Below are 18,935 nucleotides of genomic sequence, written 5' to 3' on the forward strand. Positions count from 1 at the left end.
TGTTGTACCTATCATTTGCAATATGATGTAAGTAAGTACTTCCACGGTGTATTGTACGAGTATTATATCTTGCCAGCCACTGTTTCGTTCAAGAGATCCCGAAGGAAGCTAGACCGCAGCTTGTATGGTCGGTGAGCATTTTACAATACTGTAGTAAACAAGCGAACTCAAATCGCAGGACGCCACAATTCGGAAACTTTTCCAAATCCTAACGGGAGCTGGTTAGGATTTCATGGGCTGTATCACTTCGGTATCGTCCACATCAGCAACAAAACTGTTGAAACTGTCGTACGCATCGCGAATTATTTTACAAGTACGTACAGTATTATTTATCAAAAAAATCAATCATAATATTTATTTTTGTCGGCTCTTGCTTTTTAAGCATGCTATTAAAGCATTATCTTTCAAATGATGATTATTGGCCAGTGGCCCATTGCGAAGGCTGATGACCTTGAGTGCGCTCTCTCATTTGACTTCGCTCCATACATTGCCCTTTGTGGATCCCGCGTCGGCAGTTCAGCAGTGCGGACTCCAGAATGGACTGACTTTATGTCAATTACAGTGCAACAGGGATAAACCACAGAATTTGCACGCTTCATTGAACACAACCGTTTTTTAAAAGTTGTCACTTCCATAATAGAGTCGTAATGCATACAGACCGGGTCGATAATCGATTATTTATTCTCCTACTGATATTCCGGGGTTATTTTTACAGAATCGGACAATCTCGCGCAAAGCCTGTTCTGTGACTATCGACTTTGCCGCGCATCCCAAAGTGCCCTTCCGGCGGTTGTCAATTAATTCTACCAGCACTGGCACTGCCTATAAACCATCTGGGAAATTCTATGCTGGCCCCAAAATTGGCTTTGTTTCATTGATCAGTCAATAATAGCAAGATAACAAACAGCACAAAATTGGCGTACTGCATTCCGGGGTGTATCGATCGCAGGAGAATTTTTTTAAAATTTTATTTCTCAACTTTCATAGGAACCAATCTGATCCGCAAGGCACATAAAAGAACTCTGTACAATACAGTTTTGTTCACATAATAAAAAATAGGAAACTTTTGGAGGAAAGGAATCAACCGGACCAGTTGGAATCCGTCTCTGACGACAAACTCGACAAAAACAGACTCGAAACAGTGCATCAATCAAAAACTACAAAGAGCGGAATGCCCCACCAACGGATACTGAAAGATACGATCTAAACCGGAAGCTCTAAAACCTGCATCATCAACGCAGTGCATCGGGTCGTCTTCGTTCATTTCTTGCCGGATGGTTTCTGCTGCGGATTGGGCTTGGACGGCGCCGCCTGGGCATCCTGGGGCGCCGGGGCATTCTGGCCGGGCCCCGCGGGGCCATCCGCTTCCTGGCGGGTGTCCGACTTCAGTTTAACGAACTCCCGGGCCACTTCGTCGTTGTTGCGCTGCGCCAGGATGCGCAAGATGGTCCAGCCGGTGTCGTTCAGCTGCAGGCGTTTTGCCAACGGACACCAGCAAGTACAGCTGCCTTTGTCCACGATGTCTTTCAGCTGCAGCACGGCCATGCCCACTAAGCGGTCGTCACGGGCGAAACAGTAATCTTTACGGAGATGTGCAGTTCATACGCGTCCGGCTCATCTTCGTTACCCAGAACACTAAAGCAAAGAAACCATGCACCTTCTGGGAGAAGACTGGAAGTGATCGAATGTACCGAAAAATAGAAAACCTACCAGAGTGTCAATGTAAATGAGCTACTCGAGGCAAAAAGCGAGATCTACCATTTGCTTATTCGTAGGCCTTACTACTGCTATACGCCCGAAATAAAAATTAGCTGCACATACCTATTAATAATTATTATAGCCCTAAATGTTAACTGCATTGTCAGATAATGGTAAACGCTTAAATCTAGACAAATCAACCATCTACGGCTCTGCATTTTTCTAATAAACATGCGCTACGTACAAAATGAAACTCTCCGCAAATTTCGGCGCCCATGTGTTGGTTTTCGATTTCGTAGCGAATTTACGCTTCTTATCGGCCAAATGCGGACCCACAATGCACACTTCAACAAACGGTCGGAAACCGGTGGACGGCCATTTGAGATCATTTGCGCATATCACTGCAGAATACGCAACCATCAATAATTAGCTTGCAATATTAAATGACAGCAGTGTAATTAGAAATAAAAAAGCAGACCTTTGACGGTGACTTTGTGTTCGCCGGTACCAGGATGCGTAAACAGATCGACCTGGATATTGACTTCCCCAAAGTTTTCTTCTTGGCAGGGGGCATCCTGGGTTGTTTGGGTCTTGATAAAGGTCTTGATCAAACTGTCGGTGGTCTGCGTGTATAAGGACAAAGCATATCGCAGCGACTGTAATTCGGGACTCTTCTCCATGAAACTCCGCTTTAAACCTTGACCACCGGCGTAGAAGAAATCTTTGATCTTATCCAAAGCAATATCGACTACGGCACATTGTCGCGGCGACAGGGACTTTTCCATTTCTTTAGACAGCTGCTCAACTACTCCAGGTAAATTAATGCCTTTGCTGGTAGCCACGTGATTAAGAATCATCCGCGACATGTCTTCCACTTTCGCTGTAGGCAGGATCTAATCCCAATAAAATCATTCATAACATGTACAGATCCCCTGAGCGTTTTCCCATTACAAATTAAATCAACAATTTCCGCAATTATATATTTTACAATATACTGTACGAGTACATGTATCTTTTCCAAGAAGAAGTCTAAGCGAAACCTTTCTAACCGCAGCTGCACTATACCGCTATGAAAACGATACAATTGCTACACATTGCATTGTATGTACGTTGCTGCATAAGTAATTTTTGGTCACTTACACTTTTGAAATCGCTTAATGGTGGTAACACTACAATTTTTTCAAGTCCTTGCATAGTTAACTTCCATAGCTCCTTCATCAAGCGTTTCAAAACGGTCTTATCACACATTTCAAAGAACTGTCCCAGACTGCTATCAACGACTTCCAAGAGAGGATGCAGGATGACATCGGCTTCCTGTTGCACGGTCACTCGTGAACTGGCACCTGATGCCTGTTGTTTATCCCCTTTAACCGAGGCAAGCTGCTTGGATAATTCCTGAACGCTCTTAGCCACACGAGGCTCCAGACCGCGCGCGAAAATACCACCCAAATCATCCAGGACGAGATGGAGTTTATTTTGCAACTCCTTAAGGATATCGCTCGCTTCCGCATCCAGTTTGTCCCCACCCATTGCTTCGTACATTTTTTCCAACAAGACGCGCAGTTGCTGAATGTTGTTCATAACCGTGCAGGCCATTCGATCATTGCCGATGAACTGAGGAAATTCTTTCTTGACGATGTCACCATACGTAAGCAATTCTTTATTGATTGTCTGAAAAAGAAAACACAACATTTGACACGATGAGCGCTTAACAGGCGAACGCGAAATGACACTGAAAAAATGTTTAAAGAAATGCCCGCATTAAAACCAAAGTATTTTGTTTTTTTAGCGGAGCAAGTAATTCGGATACTGATATGACAAAGTGAAGCACAGATAAATCGTGAAGAGCAGTAGAAGCCCCAAAAGTTCAAAATCAAATGCAACCCGGCGAACGCATGCAGCTGCTTCCCTCACAAGAACGCAGTTTAACTCTAATAAAAAAATTTCCTGTTCCTGTTTGCATATTAGTAGAGATAACAAGGTTTATGATCGAGAAATACTGCCTAATTTCCACATCCGCACAATGATGAAACTCTGTTTACCTTCGCAAAGCGCGCCATATAATGCTTAACGATTTCCGGATCCGGGCACTCCAGCTTCTTAATCACGTCGAAACATTGGTTGAGTTGGGTGAAAACATCGACTACCGAACTGCTGAAGTTAGCATGCTCGGAGCTAAGTTGGAACTGAAAACAGATACACAACGTAAAACACATTAATCATATCAATTTCGTATCTCATAACGGTTACCAAGTCTCTCTTGTCGCGTTCATAAGCGCTACGCAGATACTCCATCGAAAGGTCTTCGTTTTCCCCAAGCCATTGCATCACGAAAGGTTCAAACCATCTACAAAACATAATCTTATACTACGATCGACAACCCGAAACCTTCATCGTACTGAGGGTATTCAGGAACACTGTCTTTGTAAGGCGGAACGTCGCCAACGTATTTGTTGTACAGCCATTTGATCTTGAAATGCAAATTCATATATTCCGCGCTTTTGCAAAGTCGATGTACTGCATGCTCTAAAAACAAACCAACATTGTGTCGCGGCGCATGGAATTCAGTTTTTCTTAAACAAAAAAAAACTTCATATTTACACTTCTACTTCTATATTTGTTTTCTAAATTTATGTTTGTTCTAAATATAATTATGCGGAAGGAACGACAAATAATTCATCTGTCTGGCAGTTATAAATAATACTCAAAATGCCATCACGTCAAAACTATCAAAGAACTTAGCGAAATAAGGGTAAGCTGGAGTGCAACTGCACTATACCTTCAAGTGCATTTTTCATGTCAAGAGCAAAGAAATTCCACATGGCCGCAGCACTCAGCTGACCAATATTGAATTCTTGGGGAAACCTAAATTCCAGTTCAAATCATTACCGGTCTGTTGATAACCCAAGGGAAATGAAACGCCAGACTAACTGATTAAGTACGGGCGCGTAGCTTTTCTGATCCTCTTCGATGACCGATACGATAATTGCAATCAAGTTGTGCCAGAATGCTAAGCTTGTCAAAGTAGGACCTTCATGTTCAGCCGGCACTTCTGCGCTGGCACCAGCTGTCCCATCGGGCTGATACTCTTTCTGATAAACTAAATTGCAGTTGTCAAACAGCATCTTGTACGTGTTAAGGAGGCAATGTTTCGCGCATTCCTTTACAACAGTGGCGGCGCGCGGCGGACTCGGAACTTCTTGCACCTGGGTAAACAAGGAAAACATAAATTACTAAATACCTTGCTCACGGATGCTGAAGTTAGAAAACAACTTTAACGGATAAAAATAAACAAATAAATTATTAAAAGAAGGCGCTAGGCGATTAATCCTACTTTCATTCTGAAGAAAGTGATGCTGGTCAACAGGTCGACTGTGGATTTTAAGTCCTGGAGTCGCGCCGGTGTGGACGCCAAAAAGTTGTTCTGCAGAAATCAAAGTTGCGATAATTTGGTATAAGAATAGCCTGTTATATTGTGCAACTTAAATATCAAACTGAAGACATCCGGGAATGCATAATAGCAAAACTAACAAATATTATATAATTACCCTATACATCTGTAGTTCCAAACGAAGCGACGTATGTAGTCCATCCAAAAGCTTCACAAATTTTTCTTTCTGCAAATTAGATCTGACTTTCGTTTCTGTTTGATAGCAAACGCAAAGATATCTTCATTATACTATCAAAATCTGCAGTACTGTAATGGTTTTTCATATATACACAGGTTGAGCGTAAAGATGAAATCGTCAGAAAATTATTTTAGCTGCGTTATATAACTTTATGGATGCTTGAAGGTCAAGTTGTGTGTTGTTACACATGTGAAACATGAATGCTCGTGCTGCGTGTATGAACAGATAAGAAACACGCCCGTCATCCCGTACCCCGAAATTTGACGCGGCAAAACGATCGCTGGCCGATACGGCGGAGGATGCTGTGGTATGTGCGTAGAAGGCGTTGATATTGGCTAAAAGTGTACTCATCACAGCCGGGACTCCTTGACAGTTAAATCGCCAGGAAAGGCACTGAAAGTGACTGCATCGATATGTCAACAGAAAAGAACGTCTATTACTTAACCGTATTCAAATGGGCAGCAGCAGTGTCAGAGCCTTACGTCATGGCCTGGTAAATCGATTCAATGCCGTATCGCATCGCAAACTCATCAACAATTTCCTGTGCTGCTTCGTCAAAATAAACTTTCCACGCTTCATCGCCCTTAGCTGTCGGCAGCCGGGGCTCGTTACCAGGTTGCTGCTCACAAAGGTAATTGAAGATGTTCTGCAAACGAGGGAAAAGTGGGCTAGGTACATAGGCGCATATGTACGCGCCAGCCAGAATGATCAATGACTGCGCGCTCGTGGTTGACACTGTCACAGCGGCATACCTCGTGTAAACAGGAATACTGGACGTGGTAAGGCGCGACCTTTTCTTCGCCTTTGATCTCCACGCTGATATGCAGTCGGATGGCTCCAGACACAGCTGATTTATCCGTACGTTTTTCTACAATGCATGTAACACGTCAGCCAACAAAAACATCCATTAAAGCGTGCCTGTTAAGTACCCCTGAACATAAGACTGTAAGTGTTGTGGAACAGGCAATTACGCATAAACGTAATACTTTGTCGGAAGCGTAACATACATACACAGTTGGGTTCCACTTTGGATCAATAAGCGGTAAGAGCCGTAAAACTATATCCACTGTTGGCATTTTCATTTACGGTTATCGACAGGAAAATTTTTCTCGTAGAAAGAGAACTCATTTGACAGTACGGATTACGCTATAAGCTTAATCCACTGGGAGCCGATTAAGACCAATGAATCGGCAAGCAGCAGACGCAGTCGGCCATGAATAAATAGGAACTACCGCGCTATAACGAACGTTATATTGCATTTTTGCATTGTTTCAACTTGTTTTCCGGAATGGGATTTCTGTTTGCTCATACTCTGTCTGTACACAACGTGCCCTGCTTAGCGCTTGAATTTTGCGATACCTGTGGAGCTAACTACACTCAGCAGGAACAAGGACATTTCCCTGACTTCGTCGTTAACTTACTAGGAAGCGATACCGGTCACTGACGTAAAAGTGTTCTTAACGCTTGATATCAAAAGCTCGATCGCTATCTAATTGCCTAAATCAAGTATGCTCTATCGAAAAATCACTTTGTATCAATTAGGGAAGAAAGAAATACGATACAAATATTTTGCGTTATCCGCCTCCCACAATGTGCTTTACGTATTATCTGCCCCTCCTCACGCCAGGCATTCACCACGGAATATCTAACCACAAGCGATGTTTAACTGCCGTACATACCCAGGTTATACCATACATCCATCTCGCCACTTAACGTTCGCACTTCAATGATAGTTTGACCAAGAAAATCATCCGATTCCCGTGTGAGCCGTTGACGCAGTTTAGATTTGAGATCATTATCTTCATCCCACACCCGCACTTTGATGCGATCCGAGGAATTGTGGCATTCACTATTTCGAAGGGAAAAATTATGTTTACCAGCTTCCGGTGGCGAATCACCGATGGGAAGCACTCCCACCAATAATCTTACAAATAAAACTTTTCGTTCCATTGCGGATTGAGCTCTTGTGAGACGGTCTTGGTTCGTTTCTTCACTTTACCCACTTGCACCGTCACATAGGGATCACTCATTCCGGTTTTATCCTTCCCAATAAGGCCTTGAGCAAATACCGATACAGTCAGATGTGCAACTGTGCGGACAAATTTTTGTTTCAACAGCGGGCACAGCACATACGCTGCAGACAATCGGCATTGAGCAAATCCTTGCACTTCTCGTGACATTTCACACCGCACTCGGAACACCGCACACCCTGCCGCGCCAACCCCCACAGCAGGCCCTCGCATTCGTAGCAGTACGTCGGCGATGTGGCCGTCCAGGGATGGAAACTGTGCGGAGTGGTGGAAGATATGGGATAGATCAGCGCTTGTAGGGCCTTCTTGTAAACGTGCTGTTTCTATATTTAAGCAGGCAGGCGCAATGCTCAGTCACACGGATAAATTAGCTAGTCGGGTCACATTAGTTACGTACGAGTTCCTCGTCGTTAGCCGGACCCATCGGGCCCAAATTAACGTTCCGCTTCTGCGCGGCCATCGTCTGCAAGCCGACAAGGAGAATTGCGCGTGATTGGGTGAAAAATGCATAAGATGAGAGGACGAAAATAATCCCACACATTAAACACAGAAAATGTGTAGCTGTCGATTAGATAATTGACTACGTACCTTCAAAACCTGTCATCATGCAAGGCAGAAGCAGAGAAGGAAGCGGTGTTAGTGCACATTGCAGGTGTGAGAGAGTTGAGGTGATTCAAGGAAAAAACGCGTCATATATGTTGTACACATATTATTATACAATATTATGTAGACAATATTATACTGTTACAATGGTATACACTATACAGTTATGCACAAATATACGGAGGGACGAAGCAAGACAGACCAGGTGCCACATTCGGTACAAATTTCAAGTGCATCATCCCGACACTTACCAGCTCACTGACAAGCGGGATTGATTTCCGGCGCGGACGAATGTCCGGCATGGAATCAATGCCGCTGTAAAAGGGATTGTAATCCGGAAGAAGCCTGCAAGGCACAGGTATGTAATCAACTTAATTACGACGCCGCTGTAGCATCCCAACAGTGCCAAACGGCAATAATATCCTCGTCTGCCTGCATATTGTGCAAGCCAGCCAGCTCACAGCCACACGTACCCTCCGTTCATCTTTCTGGTGTCATTTGGTCCGAAGTTGTTCTGCAATACACATACCGCACGCTGAGACTTAAAGCGCCACGCAACTGGATTCAGACTCTAGCAATTAAATCCCCAGAAAAAGTGATTTAAATTGTCCCGGTTCGTCGTACTGTGTTTGTACAGTATCTTTTAGCGTCGCACTGACAGCTCGCTGTGTACAGGTACTGCGGTGTCATACAACTGATACAAGAGATTCCATCGGAATGCCACAGCTAACAATACACTCACACATATTCAATAAAAGCACACCTGCTAATCTGATTACCAAGATACAGATAATCAATTGCATCAACCAAAAAAAATCGAACTTTTTGCAAGGCGCTCTTTATAAAAATGTGATCTATCAACTATTAATACCTTAACAGGAAATAAACAACTCCTGCAAGACGGTCATTGTACGCGCTACCACTGTCATACAGTATACATACCCCCAACTTGAGCTTCTGCACTCGACTTCTAAACTTATTGTATTTTGTTTTGGTCCGAATGAGCTCATTATTCCAAACAACCTCGTGGAACACATTGGCATCCCCGGTAACGGAGTGCCGACGATGTTTTCGTTTTTTATACGCATTCCTCGCACAGCCGCACAGTTTTCGGCAGCGATGAAATTTGGATGATTGTTTCGTGATGGGATGCACGCTACACAGGCTGGTGGAGTGCTTAATGCGATGCGCAGGAAATATCGGCTGCTGCACTGCATGCGAGGACGGTGCGTGTTTTCGGGTCGGTTTCGGTGTTAGCAAATTGGCTACATTCCGTATGATTGACGAAAACGCCAAAAAGTCAGCACGGAACGTGGCTAGCGTGGGCGATGATGGAGGAGAGTATTTATCCTCCTGTTGGTCTTGGAGTGACCGCCGGACACCACGACGACGTGGTGTCTCCATTGCGGTTGACAGTCTACGCGCAGGCTTCGACGCAGTCGCATTCTAACCGCAGCAGAACCTTCTGCGGCATTGTTGTATCAATTCACACCATTCAATCGTCGTACAGATATATCATGTTTCCTCGACTATCTCGCTGCCAGACAAACGCGGTGTATTGCAATCACAAATAAATAATATGCCGAATCAGTTTCATATGCCGCTAGCGGCACGAAAATCCTCACACCTGAATGCGGATCGAGCACCGTTCATGCGACCATTTATCACAACAAAAATATGTTGATTTCCCATTGGCATTTTCGACTTCACAAATACCGGGACGATTCTGGACAACAGAACGTGACCCCAACTGCCTGCTTCTTCTGATTATACTTAAGTCGCCGAAGGTGCCAAACAGGAGCTAATTTTATGTGACAAGATAATTCGACAGTGTCGAACACGAATTGAGATGGGTTTGTCGATTCCTGTCGGCAACATGGAGGAAGGGAAAATTTTGGAGACAAGCAGTAAATGTTCACATATCACCTAATAAGTCAAATTCCATTTAACAACTAAGTGATCAAGTAAGCCTGGCTGCACGCTGACGCGCCACACACACAACATAGTTCAAATGGCTCGTTCAGACAATTTAACAGACCAGCCACTGAAGGCGCACTCCACAACTCATGAACTCCCACATCATTGGGTTAACATAAAACAAGCTTCCAAGTCCAAATCAATTCTATAAGAGCCGCTACTTCATCAAGCCGCTGTAGTATACGCAAGCGGAACATGCGCCCGCACATACACAGACTGTACAATCATCCCAGTAGTATGCTCCATAAATTTACAGGCGCAACGCCAGAAGGCGTCCACTAGGAAGGATACGCGGTACCCGCCACGTGTGTGTACGAAGCACAAATTATCCTGTTTCTTCCCATCATCTACATCACCGAGTACCGAAAATGCAGTGCAGCCGCCTAGCTGTAGCTTATATATGGAACGTTTTCCATACACAACACCCGGTGTATGCGGCCTTGGCTAATGGAAGAGCAAACCATGAAACCGCTCTTATTCCCGCCAACAAGGATGCTGAATGTGAAGAGGAAGGGCTATTTAACACGAGACTATGCAGGCAGGATACCACGGGATGTGTTCCTTGTGAAATGCTGACTACTAACACATCCCGGCATAAAAAAGCAATGTATGTACGTGATCGTCACAGTCTGCAGTCTTTCTTCAGTGTTACTTGTATTGATATCCCAAACAGCCATCGCGGCATTTTATGCCACAATTGAAATTCTCCATTTGTTAAATACATCCCCTTCCGCTGATCGATAATGGAATGAAAATAACAAACACTGAAGGCGATAAACATAACACGACACCATGCACTACCCTACTATACGTATGTATAACCGTATTGTAGCTTTATCCACCTACAATTACATCCTACAGTTGTTCAAGGCATTGAGTGAACTAAACTTACATTAATGCGCATTAATCATGATTGGGATGCAAACATCAAGCGCGTACCTGTATGACCTTAATACTTGATAAATGAAGACAACTTCTCATTACGTCTTTACAAATTGCAAATGACTGATTATAAAGCACCACTGGTATGTCGCAGACTCGTCTTGATAACTACATTTACTGGGAGGATAGTATGCTCATGATCTATTCCTGCAACTGTTCCTCGAAGAAATTGTTATTACGATGTAGCACCAAAAGGTCATGATAAAGGTGTGATTTACCAGAATGATATAGCATACACACGCTTCGTAGGACAGAATGACTGAACCATCCCCGGAAATTAAAAAAAAGAATTACGGTTACGTCCGGCTTGATTCATTATCTTATCCGGAACCTCTTGTGGTTTATCTTAAATAAGGATGTTTTATGCAAAATTGTAGATACTTTACTCGAGATCATTCTGATATTTTGTCCGTATGGCATTTGAACTAAGCCATTTTAAATACGACACTGTTACATTTTACTGACATTTTAAATTTTTAATCAAGTCTAGCGTTAGTGTAATAATAATCACAGAACCGTGGAGTTCAAATTACCATTGTAAAATTTTACAGGCATTCTTATTTTACTTGAACTATGTTCATGCCCAGTCAGTTTGCAAAAGTGCACCGTATAGAGTCGACAAAACTGTCAGTTAAATACTGCTCATCCCAGTAATCAAATTTCCCCTCTACAATTATTGATAATGAACTACCAACGAAATATGTAAGAGTAATTAGCAATACATTTTACAATTTAATCAGCACTTATACACAGCAAACACAGCTTGTGATGCGTACTGATACTTTTGAGCATGCTCTACAGCAGTTAACCGGTGTTGTTACTGTCATTATGTTTCCTATCGTCTTCAGTACCGCACGGCTGCATCGCGATATATTTACAGTTCAAATAGATTACAACTTACCTTATTCAACTCAGCACAAACTTTGTTATAAGCCAGGAGCCACCTGTGCTTTGTGGCCAGCCTCTGTTCTTGCGAAGGTTCGCGGGTAATGCGTGGTGGCAGAGGTGCGTCTTGGATGACCTCTGATACGGTAATTACTGGCTGTTCTTCGATCATAGCCGGTGGAGATAGCGGCGGAACTTTTTTGTTTTCCGGAATATCTTGTGCGGCAGGTTTGCTTTGTACCGGAAGAATAGCTTGTCTATTATCAGCAGGTAAGCTCTGATCAAAATGGTCCATCTCTTCCAAATACTGCTGTTCGGGGCCAGGGCTAACCGAGAGGTTACCCTCTTTACTCCATTGGTCCCTGATACATGGTCTTAGTTCAGTACATTTACGAATAACATACATCTGTAAGTACGTTGAAAAATGCGGTGCTTTCTTAAATCCATTTTTAAATTCTCTACTCTGAGATACCGACAAATTGTTTTACTAAAGGGGTAACATTCGCCATAACATCAAGCTGCCCATGCATTCTCGTATCAGTTTCGGCATACAACAGCACTACGTACACTGCATCCAGGTCTTGAGAGTAATTTGTTTCAACAGTGTCCATTCTCTGAGCTGTTGGTCTCTTGTCATCTTTCTCCACCGGAGCTCTGGTACGAAGGGCCTGTCGAGACAGTGTCTTGACGGTGATCTTCCAGAACATCGAGGTGACCTTGCTCATGCTCATCGTAGCGGTGTGGTAGTTGTTTATCGTCTTCGTAGTCCTGAAACGATCCTTCCATTCCTGGGCTGTAATCGTCGTAATACCGGTCACCCGAAGGCTCATGATGGTCGTGCCTGTATGATTGTATCCATGTAAATTAACAGTAAGAAGTTTTCTACGATATAGTCAATGGTTTCTTGTTCAGGTGCTTTCTGGTTTTTCGTGAATAATTGTATCAGTAGTAGGCACAACTGATTGAACACCAGTGTGCAAAATGACAGTTTCAGCAACTCGTCTGATCACGTAGTACACACTACACACACGCTATTTTCTCCACAAAAAGTTGTAATGTTTTCGGTTTACCTGTCGAAATCACCATTCTCAAGAGGATAATCAACGGATCCACCATAGACATCGGTGCGGAAATCCCGATTGGAAGCCGATTCACTGTAATCGACGGAATTTTGATATCGGTAATGTTCCGGATCCGGCGAGGGGCTTCTGCTGTAAAAATAAGAAAAATTATACCGTCAACTGCACTGCCACAAAAGACTGCGCCAGATGATTTCCATAATTATCATTGATAGAAGGCTTATCTCAGAGAAAGAAAACTGACCTTATTTTGTCAGATTTCGAAGGAAAAACGATAAAGCATTTCATTTCGAAAACTCGCAACATGCAGCGAAAGCCTTGTCCACCAGCTCATGGGCAACAGAATTTTTTATGTACTAAATAACCAACTTGCAAATTGAACAGCTACGTATGCACTATGTAGTTTTGAAAGTTCAGACACTGCAGTGCAATACCTGCGCGCATAGTTCGCCCTGAGTCTGGAGACAGAAGAAAGATGCGGTTGACTGGGACTTTCCCTGGCCGGACGATTGCTTGAGCTGACCAACCTGTCTCGCGACGGGCGGCTGTTATAATACAGGGGCTCCGAAGCGTTACTGTTGCTCCGCGGAATGCGCTCCGGTTCGTCGTAGGGGTCACGCGGCCGAATGTCGCGATGTTGCGACTGCTGCGAATAGGGAACTTCGAAGCTTCCCTCTTCCGTTGGCAGCTCGAAGCTGGCTTCGGACTTATCCATGGAGGCATAATAAGGCGAAAGGGTTGAGCGTTGCTTCTGCATAGGGGGTCGATCCTGCCGGCGAACGGAAGGCGAATACTGGTGCTGCATTTGTGCTGGGTAGGCGATGGTGGGGTGCTGCACGGGGTAGTTGACATCGCTGGTGTAATCCGAATCCTCGGACACGCCTAATAAACATCATGGTCATGAGCGCACTTACATTACGTATTTCTTGAACGACTTGGGTTTCTTTTTGCAACCATCACATTTTACTAAACAGCGATGCGAAACGAATGGATGTCGCTATAGGGAGCCAGTCCGGCCATTGTGTCAGTAATTACAATGCTTAATGAATCAGATCTCATTACTGTTGGAAAGCTAACGATCATTCCCTTTGCAATCTGCTTCAGGCCAACTGTAGGTCCGCTATCCCAACTGCAGGGTATAGACCACATTATTAAATTATTAACTCAAAATTGCACAACAGACTATAGTTAATTCTTTCTAACGGTCTCACTGATATTCCGTTAATCGCCGCAGGTCACGCAGCAGTTTACCTAACGAAGAGTACACCGATACCTTGCATAGGGTTAGTGCAAATTTTTACCCAATAAATGATATATTTTATTCATAATAAGTTTCGTTTCGATTTCGTTTCGATTTCGAATTTCGACTCGAATATATTCCTACCAATTTACAGCGGCTTACCATTTTGCATAACGTTATACGATGCTCTCCGGCGTTGCGTGTGCTGTTGCTGTTTATGCAGAGTAGCCAGTTCTTGGTCCATAATGGAATTGAGCACCGATAATTTTTTCTGCAGTTCAGCGGCTTCATTTTCTTGAAGATCTGTCAAACCATCAATTTTTCAGCGAGAAATATGCCATGCACTTATAAGTTTTTTAAACTGATAATTTGTTCAAAATAAATTTTAAAAACCGATAAATATGAGGTGAAAATGGCAATATTGATAATAAAAAGACAGTTTTTGCAATCAACTGCCTTAATAATGTGAGAGGTAACACTAAAACGAAGTGGTGTCACAAATATAATAATTTGTTCTTGCAGAAAGAATCCGCTACCACACTTAATCAAACGCATCGGCCCGGCAAAATTTAATACTATTGGAGATACATAAGACTATTTTCACAACCACAAATTTTATAGTGGATTGCGAAAGTTAAAAAGTACGGTGAGCACGTGGGGAATACCAAAATTACAAAAAAAATTACAATTAATTTTATATAAAAAATATTCCAGCATTCTTTATAATGCATAATGATTTCTGTGTCAACAAGCAGCAACATCTCAACACGAGAAAAAGGCAAGTACAATAAATTCCGGCGCATACCTCCTGGTAGCTCAAAGCGAGCGTCGATGTTGAGGCTGTGACCTGTAGGAATGTGGGTACCAACAACTTCTCCATTCCGTAAATTAAATTCGGCATCAAGAAATATCCATTTGCCTGGGCCTTCCGCATTAGAATGAGGAATATTTAACAACGGTAGCCAAAATGTTCCAATCAGTTTGTCCCAGAGCATTCCCTTGTTCCATAACTCGAATACCACTCCGGTGTCGAGGCGGTTGGTTTCGCTATCAATAAAGTCAACAGTATTAATTTAAAAAAGGACAGCAGAACCTGAACCATAATAATTTTTTCAAACACCGCTCAAGCTGAGCCTTATTTCCTTATGACTGCCGATATGTATACGTAACGTACGTACGACTGCACAAGTGCAAAATACTACGATATAAATTACAAGATGGTCGTCTACGTGAATCGTGATATGTGTTAAGTATACAACAGCTTGACTTTAAAAATCTTAAAATCATATTAATGTGGGAGTAGAGCAATTTCGAATAAACATTTAAAACATTAAAGTTTCACTCGCCTTTAAAATATGATACCCATGAGACTTAAATTCAGCACCACAATTTCAAATTGTAAGCAACATCAAATTTTATGGTACGAATCCAAGAGGCGGTAAATGTACGGATTTGTTCCGATAACCTTTACTTCATGCGCTACATGTATTGTATCCTATACAGGCGGCAATAAAGACTGGGCGATATTAGTTGCAGCTGTTGAAACACAATCACAACACATTTAATACCGCCAAAGTACGACAACATACATGTATTCATACGAGTGCAACGAAAATTTCACAGCTTCATTAGAACCTACCTTATTGTTAGAAAAGATGCTACCGAAAGCTAATGTACAATACTTGCACCGAAACGTTCCGAAACCATAAAGACAACATAATACTAAACTAATAATTATAACTGACTTTGCAATCGGCTTACGAAGAGCTGTAATGGTTCTGGAACCGTCATACGCCAACTATCCTCTATTATACACTGCGGAGTACAATACTGTGTACAAATATCGGAAGTATGAAAATGTTCATAGTGTCAGTTTTAAGGAATGTCGGATCCAGGATTTGTAACAGTTCTGTAAAACGTAACATGAAATGCCCCGCATACGCTGTTAAGGAAATAAAACGCAGGCCCGCGCAAAAAAGAGCAAGCTTAGCAAACACTGGAAAGTTGCATTATTCTAGTCACGTTCCAAATTTCTATTCCTTTACAAAGCATCCAGAATCAAGTGGATTCGAAGGACGGAAACTTTCAATTTTTAATAAATAGTCATTATTTTATCATAAAAATAGTCATCTTCGACACAAATAAATGGAACATGTACCGGTACATTTATTTGACCATAATTTTACACGTAAAATTTTGCTGTTACACAAAACAGGTAGCTAAACCATCAGGGATGAAGAAGCGGCTTAGCCATTGCTCAAATATTTAAAAACAGACTGTCTGTGTTCTAAAAGGATCTTTGAAAACTTCCTGTAGAAAACTATGCAAAATCTGCAGCACGAAGCTTTCAAATTGACTATTGTAGTAAATCTACGACGGGGATTATAAATTTTTCAAGATGTCCATAGCCACACTAGAGTTTTTCCGGACTGCAGACACAATTAAAACATAAATGGGATACAGTATACCGGTGTGGGCAAGATTATACAGATACTGGTACCAATATGATATCCACATAGCACTGTGACAACATTGTATAGTAGGTAACACATAATATACGAAGTACAATACAATACTGTAGTCCGCATATTGTATCTTCCCTGCTAGTGTTACTACTGTACTGGTGCTGTAAACAAAGAAACGCATGACAAAATAATGTGTCATGCACATGTACAGACTGCATTTTAGTTACCCGATACAGTTCCAAAAATTAAGTATTTGAATCGATTATCTACCCGTAATAATTATTGGGAAATCGCAAAAGTCAAGTAACCTTCGATTTCTGTTTCAGTGTTAATAGTCAGACTCATACATCGCGTATCCTTAACAAAAAATCGCCCGGTGAATTAATATACGCAATAAGAAATCGCGGCTAGTAAACAATTAAAACACTAACCACTTCTCGCAATTACAGGGCATTTTCCTGTAACCACTGCTTCATGGAGAATTCTAAATATTCCAAGTTATTAAGTATCACCGATCATAATTACGAGTTGCAATTTGCAACTAACGCTATTAAGCTCTTTTCGGCGTTGGCTGAAATTTTATTTGATTTAACAAGTAAAGTAATGCTGCAGTACCCGTTGGTAATTTAGGCAGGCTTGCAAGTTATCGTTAGTCTATTAATACCACGATAGTCGGCAGGTAAAGTGCCCTTTAAAATAATGGGCATAAAAACCTTCGTTAATGCTGATTATTCAATAGCAAAATTTGTGGCGATTCAATACCAATTCGATTCGACTGCTTACATTTTTTAACACTTCAAACAGTACCACACCACGGTTCTGATTGCAACGGCAAAATTTTATAAGTTCACACTGCTAACTTGTGGTGCTGAAATGCACGCACCGGATTTGCATTCCGATAAAGGGTTACTGCAAATTAAAATTCACTGCCTAATTCCGCAGAACATTTTCTTGCCACATAATTTTTTACGAAAAGGATTAGACAGGAACAGAACGAACTGGACTGTCCAAAGGACTGGGAAGTTATTCCCTTAGAAAAGAGTTACCTTTTCAAGACCATCAACAGGACAATAAACAGCGATAGCTTATTTCGTAGCTCGGAATACAGCTTTTCAAGCAGGGTACAAATACATTGTATCAAACTTACGAAATTTATTAGGTTGAATTGGCGCAAAAATTACTGAACATTGTAGCACACCGGCAAACGTAAGCAACAGCATTGATATCAAAGCACTCTTTTTTTTGAAAAGATCTTGTCATCGTGCTGCGTAAACAATACTACTGCAGTTTTGTAAAATTCATCAGATATGTCTTAAAGTTGTATTTTCGCATAAAACGGACATTTGTATATTAACGTCGGTACAAAGGCGTCAGTGGAGCACTTCAATGCCATTTAACGAATAGATCGTTCTGTCGCAGTAGCTAAGATCAGACGATTAAAGCTTCAAGTATATCTAACTGCACTGTGCATTCAATAAATAATTACAAAAGGTAAAATAAGTGGATCATACTTACAAGATAAATTCTTGTTCCCAGCATGGTTGTGATCCTTTCACAGGATTTGTCGTGCTCTTCACATTTTCGAGCTTTACGGTAACGTAACTGTTGAAGCGATCTGAAAACATTTGCGACATACCAATGCAAGTATCTTAAAGCAGTTTTCGTTTGCTAGATTTATCAATCATCCTCCTTCTTTAATTACCTGGAGGTCCGTTGAGTCTGCCTCTTTTTACTGGAATAAAAGAAACGCGCAATTAAGTAATGATTGGTATGACAGTATAGTATGAAAAATGCTATAACTGAACAATATATGCTGCACATGGTTACCGAAAATTTGAGATTCGTTACGCTCCACTGTAACATTTCACTTTTAGTTTTACATTGCAAAATACAATACGAGATGAGGGTCCACTATAGGGACAATATGCGCGTGCGCAAATGTGCCGTCTTCGCGACAGAGTACCAGTAAACCGCGAAATAAATAATGAAGATAAAAGTAATTCTCGCGTACGAACGGTTAATATTAATTAAACCACAAGTACTTGCGCATAATGGAACTGCAATTTAAATACGCTCGATTTCGCCAATTTTGAGGCTTCTGTACTTATTCTGACGATACGATATTATACATGATTGTGGTGTAACAATATACATCTGTATACGTCACTTTACCAGTTAGAAGGTGGCTTATAACAAAGGTTTAGCTTAGATTATTTTGCCGTGTGTGGTGGCCGAAAATCATAGGCATAAGAAGCGTCATCTGTTGAACAATTAATGACCTCAAACTAGAAAACCTCCAGGCGTTTTAAATGCGTCAGTTATACCACACTATATTAGAATATTAATCACTGTAATATGTGATTAACAAAAACAACGATGATCATGAT

The 18,935-nt window shown here is 41.9% G+C and overlaps 1 protein-coding gene across 1 annotated transcript; it reads right to left on the minus strand.

Annotated features, from left to right (window-relative positions):
• Positions 1-978: 978 nt before the first annotated feature.
• LOC129586392 (protein unc-13 homolog A-like) lies at positions 979-14,378 on the minus strand. The gene is given in 25 exon segments (XM_055479611.1): positions 979-1,586; positions 1,589-1,635; positions 1,943-2,099; positions 2,177-2,591; positions 2,839-3,369; positions 3,741-3,884; positions 3,949-4,045; positions 4,098-4,224; positions 4,478-4,563; positions 4,630-4,904; positions 5,033-5,122; positions 5,247-5,315; positions 5,580-5,730; positions 5,810-5,973; positions 6,080-6,195; positions 7,007-7,288; positions 7,452-7,680; positions 7,755-7,820; positions 8,212-8,305; positions 8,434-8,474; positions 11,781-12,126; positions 12,332-12,605; positions 12,835-12,975; positions 13,278-13,725; positions 14,246-14,378. Coding segments are annotated over 25 exon segments (4,845 nt in total). The 5' UTR covers positions 14,375-14,378; the 3' UTR covers positions 979-1,260.
• Between the last annotated feature and the right edge of the window lie 4,557 nt (positions 14,379-18,935).

This window comes from Paramacrobiotus metropolitanus, unplaced genomic scaffold, assembly GCF_019649055.1.
Source record: "Paramacrobiotus metropolitanus isolate TYO unplaced genomic scaffold, Prichtersi_v1.0 Parri_scaffold0000020, whole genome shotgun sequence".
NCBI classification, from domain to species: Eukaryota; Metazoa; Tardigrada; class Eutardigrada; order Parachela; family Macrobiotidae; genus Paramacrobiotus; species Paramacrobiotus metropolitanus.